We start from the raw sequence: 19,268 nt of genomic DNA, 5'->3' as shown, positions 1-19,268 counted from the left end.
CATGCTATCAAAAATATGAGAATCATTTGGAACCAAGGGGTTTGAATTAGAAGGTAAGATTACCATATACACCATATATGAACACAGTTCTGGATCTTGAGTAGTCCCTCATATGAGTTCCTTTAGGATTATCTTTCAGGAACTGTGTAAATTAATACTGTATCAATAGAAACATGAATATTAGTATTTAATTCAAGTAAATAAAGTATGCTATCAGTGATCATGAATTTCCATTATCTGCCGTGTCCGATCATAGAAATGCTGCCTGTCTCTTGCTATAGTATAATTGTCTCAGGAACCAACTTTCTCCCAGTGCCCTACTCAATGAAGATTATATGTCCTTCTTCTAGCAATGGATTGGAATTCCACCAGCTTTCATTTACCTGGAAATCTCTGACTACCTGAATATGCAACCTGGTACTCTCCAGATGTTTGCAATAGCACTCTCCATCATCTGTAACAATTGATCATCCTAGCTGGGGTTTATTAAGCTAGTAGATTTGGATGGCACCATGTTACACAACATAGGTGCAGCTAGAAATGAAATTTAGCAAATAGGTTCACATTTTACTAGCATCTAACATATAGATCATCAGGGAGATGTTGGAGACCATGAGCTCCATGAGTCTCTTTGAGCAGCTCAGTAGATAGATCAGTAGACAGTTCCTTTTATATCTACTTATTTTTCTTTATTTGCTTCTTACTTGGTCTGACTTTTTCAAAAAGGTCCAAAAGGTACGAAAGGAATTCCAGGTGATCCTGGTCTACATGGATTGAAAGGACAGCTTGGCCCTCAAGGAGATCAAGGACATGAAGGTTTAGCTGGCCCACCAGGTACTGGAAAAACCCAACATGCAATTTCAAGCACAGGCAGTTAAAATATTCAGTTTATTTATGCTTATTTCTATATGGTATTTACCTTTAGACTTCTAACTAAAAATTCAGCTGGTGGTACACAAAATGACATTTGAAATTATGCAAAATTTAAAATCTGGAGCAAGCTGATTGGTTGTATTGCTGAAGACAACTTGAGTTGTAATTTCACTATATAAAAATTATCTGTGGTCCTGATGCAAAGTTCCTTGAAAGAAGAAACCACCTGAGCAATCACGCATACAGGGATCTTCCATACAATCATATAGCTGGATGATACCTAGCAAGCATTGTGGCACAGTGGTTAAACTCCAGCACTGCAGTCAAGCCTCCACTCACAACCTGAATTCAGTCTTAATGGGTTCATGTAGCTGGCTCAAAGTTGACTCAGCCTTTCATCCTTCCAAGATTGGTAAAGTGAGTACCCAGCTGGCTCTGGGGGTGAAGTGTTCCTAGCATAATTATGTTGTAAACTGCCCAGAGAGTGATCTAGCATTAAGGGCCTTATATAACTTGAAACAATATTGAACAGCAACAATAATAGCTGGTGCTGTCAGCCTCCTTGGTTGTCTGGAATTAATCCCTATCACCCTAATCACCAAACAATTGGTTGCTAGCCTGTTATTCCTCTGTTTTTCACATTGGGACCTCATTAAAGAAATACCGACTTCTTCAACGATGCCCTATTCTTGTTTGTATCTCCATTAGGTTAACATCAAGAGTGAGGGAATGTACACATATTTCATTGAAGAGTGTTTTTGACTCTACAAAGATCTACCCTCTCCAGCTAACTTGGTGTATGTTTAGCATTATAAGCACGATTAGCTCGATTTTCCAACTACCCACAACCTCCAAAGGATAAAATGCATATGGATAGGAAACTCTTGAGATCCATGTGGTGTAGTGGACAGAGTGCCAAACTAGGGGCTCATTTACACCTGCCAAAAGAACCCCCATTATATTGATTACCCTGTTTTAAAAATTGTTTCATAATATTCTGGTCACACGATGCATGGCCAACATCAATTTGTTTGCCGCAAGAATTGGTTTATTTCCCGCTTGCCAGGAGGGTTGTTTTAAATTGTACCGATGATGTGTCACTTCATTCCTTATCATTCCACCATTTGTAAATGTTGCTGTTAATTTATTTCCTTTATGAAGCAGTTGGGTTTTGGGGCACTTTGGCCACTGTATGGCCACTGCACTTGTACGTTTAAAAAAAACTTTTAAAGCGAAAACAATATGAGTACATTGCTCAGAAGGAGATAGCTTAAAGGAGACAGTCTCCCTCACCTTGTGGGTGAAAGAGGGTTATCTTTTTTAAAAACCTTGCTCTTCACAATACTTTCCAAGTCTTCTAAAATCTGCTTCCTCCTACCGACACTGTAAAGAAAGGGAAAAAGAAAAATGAAAGCTAAGCACTGAAGTGCGAGAGATATGTAGGGGAATCAGGCAAGGGGGAACAAGTGAGTAAAGGAGGGAAGGGAAAAGGGGAGGAGGAGAGAAGACTGATGCCACTCTGTTACCCTACTGATATATCACTTTTGTTATTTTACAAAAGGGGGCAAAGGGGGACTTGATTGCCCCAAGAATCCATAGAGAAAATGAATGGATTCAAAATTAAAGAGCGGTGTAGCCTGCTATAATGGTTCAAATAGAAAGGAATAAATTGATGCAGTTAAAAACAATGTGAACGCTTCTGCTGATATATATACCATATGGCCATTAGAAAAAAATATCGGTACAACAGAGGTATAAAAATAATTGGTATAACTCAGGGGTTTTTTTGTCATATGTAATCAAGCCCTGGAATTCAAGAAAGCTCAGTTCATATCCTTGCTTGGCCCTGCAAACTCTTGAGGGGACTGGTAATAGCAAACCACTACTTGAACATCTCATATACCTAAAAAACCCAGTCAAAAGTGACTTGACAGCACGTAATTCTGAAAACCTTTTGATGCAGTGGAATCAGCAACTAGTTGGTATGAAAAGGTATTTTAAAATCTGTTTTAACATTTTTAGATAACATCTAAAATATTTGCATATTATAGTTTCAAATTTTAATTAGTATGGTTTTAATTATTATTTTAAACATTTTTTGTAAGCTGCCTTGGCGCTAGAGGAGAAAGATGAAATAGAAATGAAATAAATAGAATTCAAACAAACAAGTAACACAGGAAACACAGGAGGGCAGCGTTAGGCCTCTGAGAGACTAATAAAAAAATACTCCACTGCTTCTGGAAAATCTCAGTGATAGCGTGCTATCAAAGTTCTTATATATAGAATTTACATTCTTTTTAACATTTCATCCAAATTGTATTCCATTTTCTGTGTGAACCTTTAAGTTCCATTGATTTCAAATGTGATATATTTAAGTATTTGTCCTTTGAAATCACTTGGACATTGTGGTTAATTTGCATGTCTCTGATTATCTTGATCCTGTCTTGGTGATTTTATTTCATTTAGGATTTACTGGACCCAGAGGGAATAGAGGTGTGCCAGGGTTGCCTGGGGAACAGGGATTCCCAGGCAGTCCAGGTCTTCCAGGTTTGCCAGGACCTCAAGGAACAAAAGGAATTATGGGTGATATCCTTGGAGCATCAGCAGGCCCCCGAGGGGATTATGGACCACCTGGATTCCCAGGACCTAAGGGTCCCAAAGGAGATCAAGGCTTACCAGGTTTTAGAGGTACAGTAACTCTTGTTTTTAACTGAGACAATGTGCAGCAAGGCATACATTATTGCTTTATTTGAACAGATCTACAGTGCTGACAAGGCCTGCCCTGTGTCTAGGAATAACATATTATACAGAGATCACTAGAAGTTCAATGGCAGGCTGAATTTTGTTGTAGACCAGAGCTTCTCTAGCTAGATGTAGTGAGTTCTGTGTTGTGCAAATAGTTCTGAAATGTAATTATAAAGAGCAGTCCTCTGTATCACTGTGCATCTTATTTTTGAAACATTAGGCGGTTTCAGATCTAGCTTTTGCCTTACCGAAAGGTACAGCTGTTAGAAAAAAACTGGGATCTCTTTTTTTAAATTTTCTTTTTATTATAATTATGATTTATGAAATCCATCTATGCTTATTTAACATCATGTCACCTGGGTTCAGCTTATAATCATTTGTTAATATAACTACAATATATATTAAGATCTTAGTCTATACATTGTGATTCTAACCATTGATAAAACAAGTTCCATGTTTGATTATATTCTGTATCTTCCTTTCCTTTGATTTTCAGTGTCAGTCTATCCATTTCGATGCCATCCAATATCTTTTTAATTATTTCTTGATCTATGGGTGTTTTTTCATTTTTCCAGTGTTGTGTGTATATAATCCTTGTGGCTGTTAAAATATGCAGTATTAAATATACATTTTGTTTATCAACACTTTCTGGTATTATACCTAATAGAAAGAGTTCTGGCTTAAAATCTACATGTTTCAAAACAACAACAAAAAACGGATCTCTGTACATGTGTACTAACTACGTTCCTAGAGTTGCAGCCAACTGTTCTGTTACCATGCTTAAAATAAGCAATATACCTTTTAACTTCCAGCCTTGCATTCAATCCTAAAATGTTTGTTTGTTTAAATTTTATACCACCTGATCATCTCAAAAGCAAGCTGCCTCCTTCTTTCAGAGTTTCAGAATTAACAATATGTAGATTTGTTCCACTACCCTTTAGTTTAGTTTTGTCATAAGTATTTCAGTGCAGGAGGGTACTCAAGGCACATTCATCACAAATTCTCCTTGTTTAATCCAGAGTTGATCTGTATTTATAAACACTAGATAGTCATTAATGTTAATGACTTAGTTTGTACTTATTCAGATTAAATATGCAAACTAATGAACTTCCGATGTTTGTAGACTGTAACATCCCACAGCTGGTTAGTGCTATTGATCTCATTCGTATTTGTCGCCTCTCAATGACCTTGTTAAGACCTGGTTAAGAGTTTTACTATGTCAGGGCCTTTCTTGTATCCTCCATTCTCCCTTCTGTCTGTTTTCTGAGGCTATACTCCATACCTGATTAAATTGATTGCAGTCCATCAAAGCTTATGTTTAATCAGACTTGTTGATCCAAGATACTTGTTGTTCTTGCATACATTGTTAGGAAGTGATGGCAGTCCAGGTGCACCTGGAGCCAAAGGACCTCGTGGAACACCAGGGCCCACTGGTGTGACTGGTATGCCAGGACCACCAGGAGCATTCGGATTCCCTGGGCTGCCAGGCCAGCAGGGGGCCATAGGAAGGATGGGTCCATCAGGATTTGCTGGTGAGGAAGTCTTTCATTTTCATAGCAGACATTATTAATTCTTTTTCTGGTGTACCTTGCTCTACAGTAAAACATCATGATGGTTAAAACAAAGTTTAGCCACTTTATTGCTTTGGGGTTGGGAATTACATGCTGATGATGGGCAAGAGCCATATGTTGGCAGTGGATAGGATATAATCTCCCCCTTTCCTCCCCTCTCAATTCTACACGCACAAGGAGACTTCCCCCTTCACTCTTACACATCTATCCATGGCCTTGCCCACACTCATAGTCTCTGGGCGTATTCCTCTTTCTCACACACCACACTCCAATATATTAAAACTTCTGTCTTGGTACCACATTGCAGCACACTGTGTTGTAGATGTTTAGATTTCCCTTCCTAGCAGGGGCAGCCTGTGGTGGAATCTGGAGGGTGTCTCATTTAAAATAGCTGAGGGAAGTGCCTTCCTCAGCTGGTCTTCAACGTGGAATAACCATCCTAACATTTTTTTCATGTCCAGCTGATTGGAGCTAGGATTAGTTGAGTTGCACACAGATTGGCATAGCTCTCGACTGTTTCTTGCACCAGTCCATTGGGAAGCATAGAGAGGGGGCGTTGCCATAACGGGATCATACCGATTGCATTGTGCTTCCACTTCAAGTGACCCTTTTTAGCCCTTTCTTCCTTTAGAAGGAAAGAGAGAGAAAAATCCTCTCCATGTTCTCTCCTGTCTCCCCCTCTTTCACAAAAGAGGGGGAAAGCTGCAATTTTTCTTTAATTTATTGTTAAATGGCACAGTGCTGATTGGCTTGCTAATCAATCAGTTCAGCCCTGGACTATAAGGGATTTAAAACAAAACAAAAAACTCTGTGTCCTCTTCTATCTCCTCCTCCACAGACAGGAGCAGGTGGAAACTTTCAATTTATTAAGTAATTTGATCCTGCAATGGCTTAAATGAAGGAGGTAAAGGATCCACTTTGGTTTGATACCAGCAATCACACATGCCAGAACCATACCAAAATGGAGTGATGCTACCCACACTGAAGAAACAGTAGCGCCTCATAGGAACCCAAAACTTTGTGGGCTGGTGAGGATAAGCTTTGGGCTGTCTTGTGATTGGCCATACATCATGTGGTCACCAGAAAATGGAGTGAAACAACATATTCCCAAACAGGCCAAAGAGGAGAAACCCTGAGATACCAGACATTAAGCTGTTATTTACACCCATCACTTCAAGCATTCTTACATAATTTCTTTTTTCTTTTTAGTACTGTCAACATTTTGCAAAATCCTAACCTATAAAAACCCATGAATATTTTGCTTTATCTGGTTCAAACTGTTATACAGAAAATGACTCTGCAGTTGATGGGTGGGCATGTAGATATGCACAAGTAAATTAAGAGTTCTCATTTGTTTGGAGTTTTGGCTTACTGTTAGAGAAAATCATCTGGATGTTAAGAGCAGCAAAGGAACCATGCTTCAAGTAACAAATGTCTCCAAGACCTTTGGGTAGTGTGGGCGGCATATAAATTAAATAAATAAATAATAAATAAATAAATAATAAATACCTGTAACCCATGTGTTGGAGGTTATTTATTCACTCTTAATTCAGTATTTATTTTTCATGTTCATGTAGACTTTATGGTGGCAGCATCCCCTAGTATCTTCACTGTATGCCAATGTGTCTTCTGTTTCTTTCCCATGTGGTTCTTTGTAGGTTCACCAGGTGCAAGAGGGGATGTAGGAGAACCAGGGAAGCCTGGTCCTGTGGGCATGAAAGGTCTTCCTGGTGACAGTGGTGAACCAGGTTTCCTCGGACCTAAAGGCAAACCTGGTGAGCCTGGTTTCCCTGGAATAGATGGAATGCCTGGTCTCCCAGGTTTGAAAGGTAAGAACAATAACAAGAAAAATAATTCTGAGCCAAGAAGTATTTGATCAGCATCAGCATTGGGTTGGACTAGATGGCCTCTAGAGTACTTTCCAATTCTGTGACTGATAAACCAGTCCAAGGTCAGGAATACCAAGAATGCAAAGCCAATATCCATTTGCCAAACCAACTCACAGAATGTAGTCCAAGGTCAGAGTCCAGAGCCAAACACACAACGTAGTCCAAGGTCAGAGTCCAGAGTCAAATACACAATGTAGTCCAGGGTCAGAGTCCAGAGTCAAGAACACAGTTCAAGGTTGTAGGAGTGTGGATATAAGCCAGAGGTTTTGACTTGTTGCTTCCACAGAAATTCTAGCTGACTAGGAGCTGTTTTTATAGTAAAACAGCCCCTTGAGCTGCTGGAAACCTTTCCATCCTGTCAATACTCAGGGCTAGTTGAACGGATGTTTTTGTGGACAGCCTTCGAGCGATCCTCTGACCTTTTTGCCATAAGTCTTCCCCGAAGCCTGGCCCGAAGCTTGTCTGCTGAGGAAGGAGAATCTGGAGGCAATTCAGGTGTTTCTGATTGCTCCACATTCTCCTCAGCCTCAGTTAACCCTTCTGGTTCCAGGTCTTCAGCTGCTTTCATGACACTATGGCACATAGTATAAATAAAAGTTGATATGAATCTGCCAGGAATCCTGTTGTTGTTTGTGTACGGTTTGCATAATGTGCCACAGCTAATTGCAGCCAATTGACAAGGTGCTGAGGTGCATTTTGGTTACACAGTCAGACACAAACCTTATGCAAAAATCAATAGGATTCTGGCCACTATGCCTCTTAAGAGTTTTGGAGTGTGTTCTCAAGCATTTGGGGGAAGCACAGAATGGAAGGCTTTACAATAATTCATCCACCAGATTATTTTAACACCCACAGTTAGCTTGGGCCCAAATCATTTAGGACTTTATAAATTAAAACCAGCACTTTTAATTGTGCCTGGTAACTGGTTGGCAGCCAGTGGAGCTGCTGTAGCAGGGAGGTTATGTGATCCCTGTTAGTAATAGGACTCTAGCATTTTGGATCCACTGAAGTTCCCAAGCACATTTCAAAGACAGGCACATGTAAAATACATTACAGTAATCCAGCCAGGATGTAACTAAGCAGTGTGTCACCATGGCCAGATCAGACCTCTCCAGAAACAGGCACAGCGGGCAGAGTTTTAATTGTGCAAATGCAGTCCTAGCTGCTGCCAAAACCTGGGCCACCAGGGTCAGAGACAAATCCAGGAGCACTCCCAAGCTGCGCACCTATATTTTCAGAGGGAATGTAACCCTGTCCAGCACAAGCTGAATTCTAATTCCTTGGTCTGCCTTCTGACTGATTAGGAGGACCTCTGTCTTGCCTGCATTAAGTTTCAGTTTATTCACACTCATCCAGTCTATTACTGATACTAGACCTTGATCTAGAGCCAAAACAGCTTCCTTGGATTTAGATGGCAAGGAGAGGTAGAGTCGGGTATCATCTGCATTCTGGTGAACCCCAAAACTCTGGACAACCTCTCCCAGTGGTTTCATGTAGATGTTAAATAACAGAGGAGACAGAACCTTCAAGGACCCTACAGGCCAGCAGCCAAGATGTCAAACAGGAATCAGCCTTCTGAGCTGTCTCCTCCAAAAAGGACCGGAGCCACCATAAAACAGTGCCTCCAAGTCTCATCCCAACAAGATGGCTCAGAAGGAAACCATGATCAATAGTATTGAAAGTTGCTGAAAAGATCACCAGGAGGGACACACTTCCCCTCTCCAGTTCTTGGTGTAGGTCATCCACCAAGATGACCAAAGCAGACTCCCTGCTGGAATTAGGCCTGAAGCCTGATTGAAGTAGATCTAGATCAGGGATCTCAAACTCAATTTACCTGGGGGCCGCTGGAGGCAGAGTCTGGGTGAGGCTGGACCCCATCAGATTTTCCACTAAGCAGAGCAAGAGCCCGAGGAAATTGCCCAGGAGTTTTCTTAGCCCAGCTGGGGCTCCCAGGAGGAGGAGGAGGAGGAGGGGCGCTGGCCACGACCCCCTCTGGCTCCTTCTTCACCACCACCACCAGCAGCAGGACAAAGAAATGGAGAAGGGAGGGAGCCCCATCAACCCCCTAGTGGAGGGAAGCGCAGGACATAACATTTTTAAAAACCCTCACAGAATTCGCCTTGCTAAAGGAGAAAAGCCCCCATCGGTACCTGCGAAATTAAACAGAACAGGGCGGCCCCCCACAGGTGCGCACACACAAACACACACACACGGAGGTCCAGCATCCTTCCTCAAGAAAAGGCACACTCAGCAGCAGCTACCCCCACCATGACAGGGGAGTAAACTTTGCGAGGCAAGCCCAGGCAGCCTCCAGAGCAGAGGCGGCTGAAGCAGGATGAAGAGGAGGAGCAGGAGAAGGAAGCACCATTGGGCGCTGAGGTGGCCACAGGCCGGGCTTGTGCTGGGGGTGCCGAGAGAGTCAGAGAGCCGCTTCCCTGGAAGAGGTGGCAGCGGCAGCAGCTGTTGTTGGCGGCTTGGAGGCGCTCTTTGAGGATGGGCCGGGAGCGAGCTCTGCTCTCAGGCATCGCTCGGTGGCATTCAGGGAAAAGGGCCAGCAGCGCGCCTCACTCGTCAGCTCTCCCCTAAGATAGCGCCTCTTGAACCCTCCATCTGGAACTGCAGCCTGCCAGCCAGCAGACAGGCGGGCTGGCTGGCAGGCTGCAGTTCCAGATGGAGGGCAAAAGAGGTGCTGTCTTGGGAGAGATCCAGCGAGCGAGGTGAGGCTTTTTTTGACTCTCGACAGCAGAGGATGTGTAGGCGCTTCAGGGGGCAGGCAAGGCGGGGGGCCACAAACTATCATCCAGCGGGCCGCAAATGGCCCCTGGGCCGCATGTTTGAGACCTTTGATCTAAGAACCTGTGGAGCTGAGAAGCCACAACCTACTCCAGCATTTTGCCCAAGAATGTGATACAGTACTACTTTTTACAATTACAATTAGTCTTGCTTTTTATCCTTTTGCTGGTACTCTTTTGACTCTCCTTATTTTTCTGCTTCATATGTCATTACCTTATTAGCCTTAGCCTAAACATCTAAGGCATCATTCACATGGGCATTTGTTGTGCTGTTTGGAGCATTGAGATGATAGATTGCTTCACTCTTTTTTCTGACAACTACATGAGTGGACCAGTTCCCCCCCCCCGGCACCCCAGTCTGCAACTTTTTGAGTGTCCTTTTTTGTGTCGGTTGGTGCACCCTAGTTTAGTCCCACCTCACAGCCTAAAATCAAGCCTTGCAGCTATCAATGCTGTCAAGGCTCCTTTCCGTTTGAGTTTCTGGTGTCATGAATTGGCTTAATAAATGAGCCACTTCAGGATATCAATATATTGAAAACTTCCCCTGCTCCTCAGTGAAGGGACAAGGAAAGTGAAATTATTATTTATTTTTTGCACTTGTTTTCTTTGACGTTCTGGTCAAAATGATGATTGCGGACAGTTTGTCAGCTGGCACTACTCACAAAGAAAAATGGTTTTTAAATTTTAATCCCAGTGATTCAGTGCATCAGTGATGGACTGCAAAAGGCAAAAAATAATTTCATTCACTGTTTGAGTGACAGCAAAAAATCAATTAGCCAGATGGTCACTTGCGATTCATATGCCCTTTGGACACAAGGATTGTGCCAAATGGAATATCACTCCTTCCCCCAACCTCAAGCAACTACAGTATATCTAGACTTCACCAGCCCACATCAAAAGGTTCAGTGTAGATGTGCCCTTAGTAGAAATATTCTTCTTTGATGGCTATAAGAATTCTTTTTTTCATTTCTTATCAAAAGGTTCTAAAGGCTTTCCTGGTGTTCCTGGCTTCAAAGGTCCTATGGGCTTCAAAGGATGGCCAGGACAGAAAGGAGTCCAAGGAGAAAGTGGCTTCCCTGGAAGACCAGGTCCTCAGGGTCAGCCTGGTGATCCAGGATGGAAAGGTATTTTACTTACTGTTGCCAGGTGTCTCTGGAACACCTGGGTATGCATGAGAACTGTTCAGATACAACTATGAAGAGATCATCAGAGGAAAAGTATGATAGATATAAATGTGTTAATAAATACCAGCATCATCTGACTCAATTAAATTAGTAAGGCAGTTGACCCACTACATCCCCACTGATTAAGTGGGCCTACTCCAGTGTGACGTACTACATAAAGAAACAGTATTTCATCCACAGATTAGCAATTTTATTTCAGTGTGAGTTTTTGTGGCTCAAAATCCACTTCCTTAGAAAACGAGCCAAATGGTTCTAACCACGTGTGTATGTGAGATAGAAAATTACTGACTCGAAGTCTCCTAGAAAACTTCATGGGTGGGTGGTGGCAGGAGTGAAGGATCTCTTCACTCTCTGTTCAGTCCCCTGACAATTACACTTCAGTAATGATCTTCAGAACTGCTGGTCACATAACCATTTAATAAAACGAATTATATAAAATTGTATTTACAATCATTTACAGTGGTGCCTCGCTTAACGATGTTAATTGGTTAAAAAAAATCGCTATGGGAAAACATCGCTAAGCGAAACACGTTTTTCCATAGAGATGCATTGAAAACCGGTTAATCCGTTCCAATGGGAATGGATTGCCGTCCTTAAGCGAAAATCCCCATAGGAAACATCACTAAGCGAAACAATGTATCCCCCATTGGAATGCATTGAAGCCTATTCAATGCATTTCAATGGTTTTGCGATGTCCATTTTTGCAATTTTAAGTGTGTCTTAAAAGGTTCAAAAATGGTTTTAAATGCTTGGGATCGTTAGTGCACCTTCTAAAACATGTGCAAACTTAATTTGGCTTTGTTCTGACTCTTCGTTAATTTTGGTGAATTTTTTTCTCCCCCATTGAAATGCTTTGAACCTAAGTTTGACAGCTGTCAAAATCGGGTTCAACGCTTTTGAGGGAAAAAATTCACCAAAAATTAACGCAGAGTCGGAACAAAGCCAAATTACGTTTGCACATGTTTTAGAAGGTGCTCTAACGAATCCAAGCATTTAAAACAGTTTCTGACTCTTCATTAACTTTTGGTGAATTTTTTTCTCCCCCATTGAAAAGCACTGAACCCGATTTTGACAGCTGTCAAAATTGGGTTCAATGCATTTCAATGGGGGGAAAAATTCACCAAATATTAACGAAGAGTCAGAACAAAGCCAAATTAAGTTTGCACACATTTTAGAAGGTGCTCTAACGAATCCAAGCATTTGAACCTTTTAAGACACTTTAAAAATAGCGAAAATGGAACATTGCTAAGCGAGGCAAGGTCCCGAACATCGCTATGTGAATTTTCCCCATAGGGAACATCGTTAAACAGAGCGCAAAATTGCTTCAGAAACCTCATTGCTAAGCGAATACATCGTTAAACGAGGCAATCGCTAAGTGAGGCACCACTGTAATGGAAAGTATGTAATCATTTAATAAAATATTACAAGAGGAATGCCATTCATGTTGCTGAGCGGTGAGGCAGAGAGCCTTTTAGCCTTTCAGCTGTCCCATTCTCTTAAATGTTGTTGTTTTTATAGTGTTGAGCATGTCTACATATCGCATGCGTTTATGTGTTTAGTCATAAGAAACAGCCTCGAAAAAGAAGCCTGTACAGTACTTGGATTTATGTAGACTTTATGTATGTATGTATGTATTATGTATGGATTTATGTAAACTTTATCATGATCAGTGACCAAAATATAAATAAAGCATAAATACATAAAATGGTATTACTATCAGAATAAAACATAAAAATAAAGTTGCTGAAATCTCCTAGTGGCATAATTAGTACTGGATATATTCCCCTCTTAGAAAAGTATTGCCACTAACTAAATATTAATTATAAATTTAATAAAATATTTCCATCACACATTTTGACTGTACCAGCACAACATTTTGCCCCATTAAACAGCATACTTATAGTCTATCCTGAAAGGGGGGAGGGAAAGAGTGTAAAATGCCTCTGAACATCCAAGTATAGTATAGGTTTACTGGCTTGGAACAAGTCTGCTGAGAGCCCTGGAGAACCTCTGCCAGTCAGCCTCAACAATACTGTCTTAGATGAACCGACATTCTAACTCAGCATCAGCCAACTTCCTATGGTCCTACTGCAATTTTAATTAGCCATTTGTTCTTAATAGGTGATCGTGGAGAACGTGGTTTACCAGGAAAACCTCCTAAAGTCATGCCAGGCATGCTGCTAGAAGTGAAAGGTGAAAAGGGAGATGAAGGACAAATTGGCATCAAAGGAACTTCTGGTGTTAAAGGTAAGTATCTATGGTAATGAATAGACTTCATATGATATATGCAGACTCTGTAGTTCAGCAATGTCTTAAATGTTCATTCAGTGTAATGAAGTTTTCAAGCTCTTGATCCTATATTATAAAAAGTGCATAATCTGAAACATAAATTCAGATTACAGCCACAAAATGACAAACACAATATTCATGGACAAAATACTATTGTGTAAATTTGCACCCAGCAGACTGGGTACCAGAAGTGCTTAATTTACACTAATTAAACTAGTTTCCTATTCCTACCTCTCTCTTTTTTTTGGTTTTGAGGCTTTCTCGGGCTCCCTTTCGCCCTGGAGAAGCCTTTGGGAGCCTTGAAATGGTGGCAGGGGAGAGCTTAATTTTTTTTCTGGATTGGCAGCAGGGCTTCCTATTCCACAGGTGGAAATCCAGCAGTGATTTCTGACTTAAAATCTCCCCCTACCCCATCCTGAGGCTCCCAAAGGTTTCTCCACAGCTCAGTGGATCCCAAGGAAGTCTTGGAACTGAAAACAGAGGAATAGGAAGCTTTTAATTAGTATAAATTGTTTCTGGCACCTAATCCAAGCTGCACTGGATACAAAGACTATATTTTGCCTATATGTTATAAAACTATGCCCTTAACATGATGAAACATTTTGTGAGCAGAGGCTGCAGCAGGCATCTTTCCCAAGCTAACCAAGTTCTGCTGTTAAAGTGTGTGTCATATTCCCGCTTGTCCCTTGGTTGTTTCACCAAGCAAAGGGCACAAGCTCTGTGCCGTGTTGCTGCCACCAGTTCATTACATTAACATTGTTTATTATTAATTATAGAGGTCCAGGCAAGGTGTCATTTTAAAAAGAATCAAATAGAAGTTGTTTATTATTACAGGTGATGAAGGTACAATGTTGTTAACTCTTAATAAAGCATCCTACTTCATCCACTCTCAACCCTCTCTCTCCACTCCCAACTCTTTCTAAAACTCCCTTCTCCTCCTCCTGCAGAGACTCTTATACAGTGGTGCCTTGCAAGATGAATATAATTTGTTCCACAAGTAGCGTCATCTTGCGAAAAATCCATCTTGCGAAACGCGGTTTCCCATAGGAATACATTGAAATCGAATTAATGCGTTCCTATGGGCAAAAAAAGTCAGAACAAAGTCAAAATTGGTGTACAAAGGGTTATTAAGTGCTCTTTAAAGTCATAAATACTGTGCAGGTGATTTCAAAAATTTCAATTAAAAAACTTTAACTTTTTAAACATCATAGAAAAACATTAAAAAATCAGGAAACATGAGGCAGGAACATCTACCTTCTCTGAAACTGAACAGAAACAGTCACTAACAGTCCTTGGATTGTGCAACTCTTCAGAAAGTGCATTTTAAAGGCATGTAAACATACAGAAACCAACAGTACAGAAACTTTTTATATTTCACATTTTAAAGTGGACAAGTGAGGCTGAAGTCTTTAAAACCACCAGGACCAGTGTTTTAAGTCAGGAAACTGGAGGCAGACAGAACTGTCTCCACATCACAGCAGCAGTCTTTTACATTCCCAGAGCTGCAGAGGGTCTCCCTGGTGATGGCCCAAACGATGGTCAACTGGGAGAAGGCTTTAAGCCTTGACCTCAAGGCTTCTAGGAGGATGAGGAGGAGGAAGAAGGCAACTGGGCACTGCTGGTAGAAGCAGCAGGTTCCTCTTCCTGTCTCGGCCTCTTCATGAGGAACCTCTCCATAGTCAGCTTCTGCGACCTTTTCAGCTTCTCTCTGAAAGGGGACATGACCCTTGCTTCAAACAAGTTAGCATGTGCCAGAGCCTTGTCCGGGTGGTACCACTGTGCTTGCGTCTGGACGTTTTGCCACATTCTAAGAGCTCCTTCAGTTTAGTGGTGGACCGCTGTTCCTCACCTGGCTCTTCTTCCTCTTCCAAAGAGGTCTGCTCCTCCGTAGCCTCTGCCTGCAGCTTGACCAGCTCCTGGGTAGACAGCTCCTGGTCGTCCTCCTCTGTGACCTCGAGGCCCGTGGTCCTCCCCAAGGCAACAATGTCCTCCATCACTGTTGACTCTGGTGCAGGCGCAGAAACATCAGAGTCACTTGTTGCCACACAGTCTGGCCACAGGTTGCGCCAAGCAGAATTAAGATTTTTCTGGCTGATCCCGTCCCAGGCTGTGTTGATCAACTTCAAGCAGGTGACAATGTCAAAGTGGTCCCTCCAGAAATCATGCAGGGTGAGGTTAGTGCAATCGGTCACCTCGAAGAAGCGCCTGAAAAGCTCCTTGCTATACCACTTCTTGAAATTGGCAATCACCTGCTAAACCATTGGCTGGAGTACCGGGGTGGTGTTAGGTGGCAGGAAAATGATTTCAATGAATTTGAACTCCTCTAACAAGTCTTCCTTAAGGCTGAAGGATGAGCAGGAGTATTATCCATCAGGAGCAGGGCCTTCAGCGGCAGGTCATTGTCCAGCAGGTACTGCTTGACAGCAGGGCCAAAAGCAAGATTGACCCAGTCCACAAACAGGATGTGTGTGACCCAAGCCCTAGCGTTGGATCGCCACAACACGCCCAGCTGGCCTTTGTTGACCTTGTGCTTCTGGAATGCCCATGGGTTCTCTGAGTGGTACACCAGCAAGGGCTTTATCTTCAGGTCCCCACTGGCGTTGGCACAGAAGAGGAGGGTCAGACGGTCCTTCATGGGCTTGTGGCCAGGCAGCTTGCTCTCTTCTTGAGTGAGGAAAGTCCTTTTGGGCATCCTCTTCCAAAACAGCCCAGTCTCATCGCAGTTGAAGACCTTCTGTGGAAAGTAGCCCTGTGTTATCATGACCTCCAGGAACTCCGTGGCAAAGTCGTCAGCCGCAGGAACATCATAACTGGCAGCCTCTCCATGCCTGACCACGCTGTGGATTCCATGGATTCCAGATCTGGTTTTGAAGCGTTCAAATCAGCCTCTGCTTGCCTTGAAGTCTTCTGGCTCGGCTGAGGTTCCTGGCTCCTGCTGCACGAGGTCTACGTGCAAGGCCTTGGCCTCACAAATGACAGCCTCAGTCACTGTGTCCCCTGCACGCTGCTTCTCTTGCATCCAGATGAGCAGCAACTTCTCCACCTCCTCCAGAACAGCTGGCTGGTTCTTCATGATCCTGGTGCCTCCCTTGGCTACATCTGTCACAAGGATCTTCTCCCTCATCTTCAGGATGTTCCCAATGGATTGATTCCTCTGGTACTCCCTGGCTAGGTCTATCACTCGCATGCCTCCGTCATGCTTCCTGATGATCTCCTTCTTCATCTGTAGAGTAATCTTCTCCTTTGTCATCTTCCCGACCTCTGCAGAAGCAGCCTTCTTGGGACCCATGTCAGCATAGCTGCTACATTCACAAAAACAAAAGACAGTGCTTCACATCCACTTCACACACATCTTCCCACACACATTCCCACACACCTTTCCACCTCTGGCCAAAACTGCCCTGGACAAACGTGGCATAACACCCCCTAGCACAAGCTAAGTCCACCACCTTTCCTGTGCAACATACCAAAAAATAAAAAAAAATTGGCTTAACACCCCTCCAGCACAAGGTAAGCCCCCTACCTTTCCTCTGCAACATACCAAAATAAATAAATAAATAAATAAATTTAAATTGGCATAACACCCCCCAGCACAAGCTAAAGCCCTTACCTTTCCTGTGCAACTTACAAAAAAAAAAAATTGACATAACACCCCCCACACCAACACAGGAGAACAAATGCAGACCTACCTTTTGCTGGCCAAAAAGTTCTGAAAACCTTCAATTTCTCCAAAGACCACACCAACTTCTCCAAAGACAGGATGCCTCCACAACACAGACCACACCAAACACAGGATGCACCCACAACACAGACCACAGTTGCTTCTCTCAAAGTCAACCTTGGAACTGCACATGGAAAAGTGAAACCAGGTTGCATTGGGGAGGCTTTTTAAATCTCCCAGCACAATGTACAATGCATCCTGGGTATTAACAGTTGAGATTTGAATCAAAACAAAAAAAACACCTGAAAACATTCATCTTGCGAAAATAGAAACATTCCTCTTGCGAGTCATCAACCCAATAGCCAAAAACATTCATCTTGCGGAAATCATCCATAGAAACATTTGTCTTGTGAGATCAACCCCATAGCTAAAACCATTCGTCTTGTGGGTTTTTCGTCCCGTGAGGCACAACTGTATCTTGTGACTCCACCTCTCTAGCACTCTCTTTGGTATATGCAGATAGTCTATTAATATTCATGACCTGGGTGGACATCACACCCCTCCCCCCTTAATGAGTTTGTGATAGGAGGGGAAACGTAATGGTTTGGCCTCATAAACAAATTAAAATACATGGAAGAATGCAAATATTAACCTCTTACATTATGTACATTGCTAAGGATACATTAGTAGCATTAATATGGATTACATTATATTACTCTTACATTACTAAGGATACTTACTATTATTTTTACCATACATACCTCTTAGTTTATTAATATCCAAACAAATTTTGCCCTTTAACCATAACTGTTACACAAACAGAACCGTTAATATTGAACTCAGATAAAAACAAAGAATTTTCTCTAGTCATTTGGCTGACAAAGCATCAGCAACCACATTCTGGGTCCCTTTTACACTGCGGATTTCAAAATCAGAGTCTTATAAAATCAGTGCCCATCTAATCAATTTGCTGCTGTTGGATCGAATAGTCCTTAGCCAGAGAAGAGGAGAGTGGTCAGTTCACAGGACAAATCTTCTTCCCCAAATGTATGGCTTCAACTTTTGTAGTGTTCATACGATAGCTAGACACTCTTTCTCGATTTTGGACAAATGTTTCTCACCCCACTGAAGTTTCTTGCTGATGTACATCACTGGGTGTTGTCTCTTCATTGTTTTGGAAGTAAACAATGTTTCCAAATCTGTTACTATTTCTGAAGCAAAACCCATGTGGCACATGTAGTTAATGAAGGCATCTGCCACAGTTTCAATTTCTTAGGGGTACTGCTTCAGGGTATCTAGTGGCACAATATACAATAGATAGAATGAATCCATTTCCTCATCTAGTCGCTCTGGGTAAGGGTCCCACTAGGTCCAGACCTAAGCATTTGAAAAGGGGTTGAGATCACTGGCAATGGGCATAGCCCTCGTTTTGTCATTTCCAGTGCATCATTTTTGGCAAGTATCACAGCTTTGACAATATTGTTTAACTTGCTTCCCCATTCCTGTCCAATAAATGTTCTGTGCAACTCTTTGCTTAGTGCAAGAGATGTTCATTTGTGCTCCAAATACATCTTTGTGTGCCTTTTCCAAAATATTTTCTCAGTATTTAACAGGTACAATTGACTGTTTGTGGGGTCCTTCTCCTCCCCTATGAGGAGTCAGTAAAACATCTCTATATAATATATCTTTTTCCACACAATACCACTCTGGATGTTCAAGGGTCAGTGGAATGGAATTTTTCTTAACTTTTTCAAAGCAATCAGTTAAGGTATCATCTTTTTGTTCCTTAATAAAGGAGGAATTCTTAGGATTTCTCATCAGCACTAAATCAGCTTTCTCCCTCATTTCAGGATGTTCACCTAAAATGGGTCTTTCAACTAGGGTTTCATTGCTTTCTTCAGTGGCTTCAATCTGCCTCCCCTGTAAGCTACCCCCATCTCCAAGGAGATTTAGGGGTGCCAGAGACAGAGAGATTCCAGAGATTCAGTCAGTCCTTATGTGGTTAAGACGAGCCCAAATTCTCAACCAGGCCCTGCACTAATTCTCTTTCATCAAGTCTATCCCCTTTGTTAAGAATAAGTAAGAAACACAGACAATCCATGAGTTAACACTCAAGTAAAATCTGGGCTCTATATGGTAGCAAAATATTCGTGGCCAATTAGTTAGGCTAGTTTGTACAAGAGACCAATGCATGCAATCTTAAACATTACTGCTTTTATTAAGAAAGATAGTTCTAAACAGAATTCAGATTGTAGCAAAGAAAT

The 19,268-nt window shown here is 42.0% G+C and overlaps 1 protein-coding gene across 4 annotated transcripts in view; it reads left to right on the top strand.

Moving 5' to 3' along the window:
• Positions 1–19,268, top strand: part of COL4A2 (collagen type IV alpha 2 chain) — a 410,505-nt gene that overhangs the window by 254,647 nt on the left and 136,590 nt on the right. For all 4 annotated transcript variants that reach the window (XM_072992602.2, XM_072992648.2, XM_072992721.2 and 1 more), the window contains 6 exons: positions 727–834; positions 3,340–3,561; positions 4,989–5,150; positions 6,848–7,018; positions 10,851–10,994; positions 13,176–13,301. In XM_072992602.2, coding sequence (XP_072848703.2) covers positions 727–834; positions 3,340–3,561; positions 4,989–5,150; positions 6,848–7,018; positions 10,851–10,994; positions 13,176–13,301 — 933 coding nt within the window. The remainder of the gene's footprint in view (positions 1–726; positions 835–3,339; positions 3,562–4,988; positions 5,151–6,847; positions 7,019–10,850; positions 10,995–13,175; positions 13,302–19,268) is intronic.

Source organism: Pogona vitticeps, chromosome 1 (assembly GCF_051106095.1).
Source record: "Pogona vitticeps strain Pit_001003342236 chromosome 1, PviZW2.1, whole genome shotgun sequence".
NCBI classification, from domain to species: Eukaryota; Metazoa; Chordata; class Lepidosauria; order Squamata; family Agamidae; genus Pogona; species Pogona vitticeps.
This window is presented reverse-complemented; position numbering and strand designations above follow the sequence as displayed.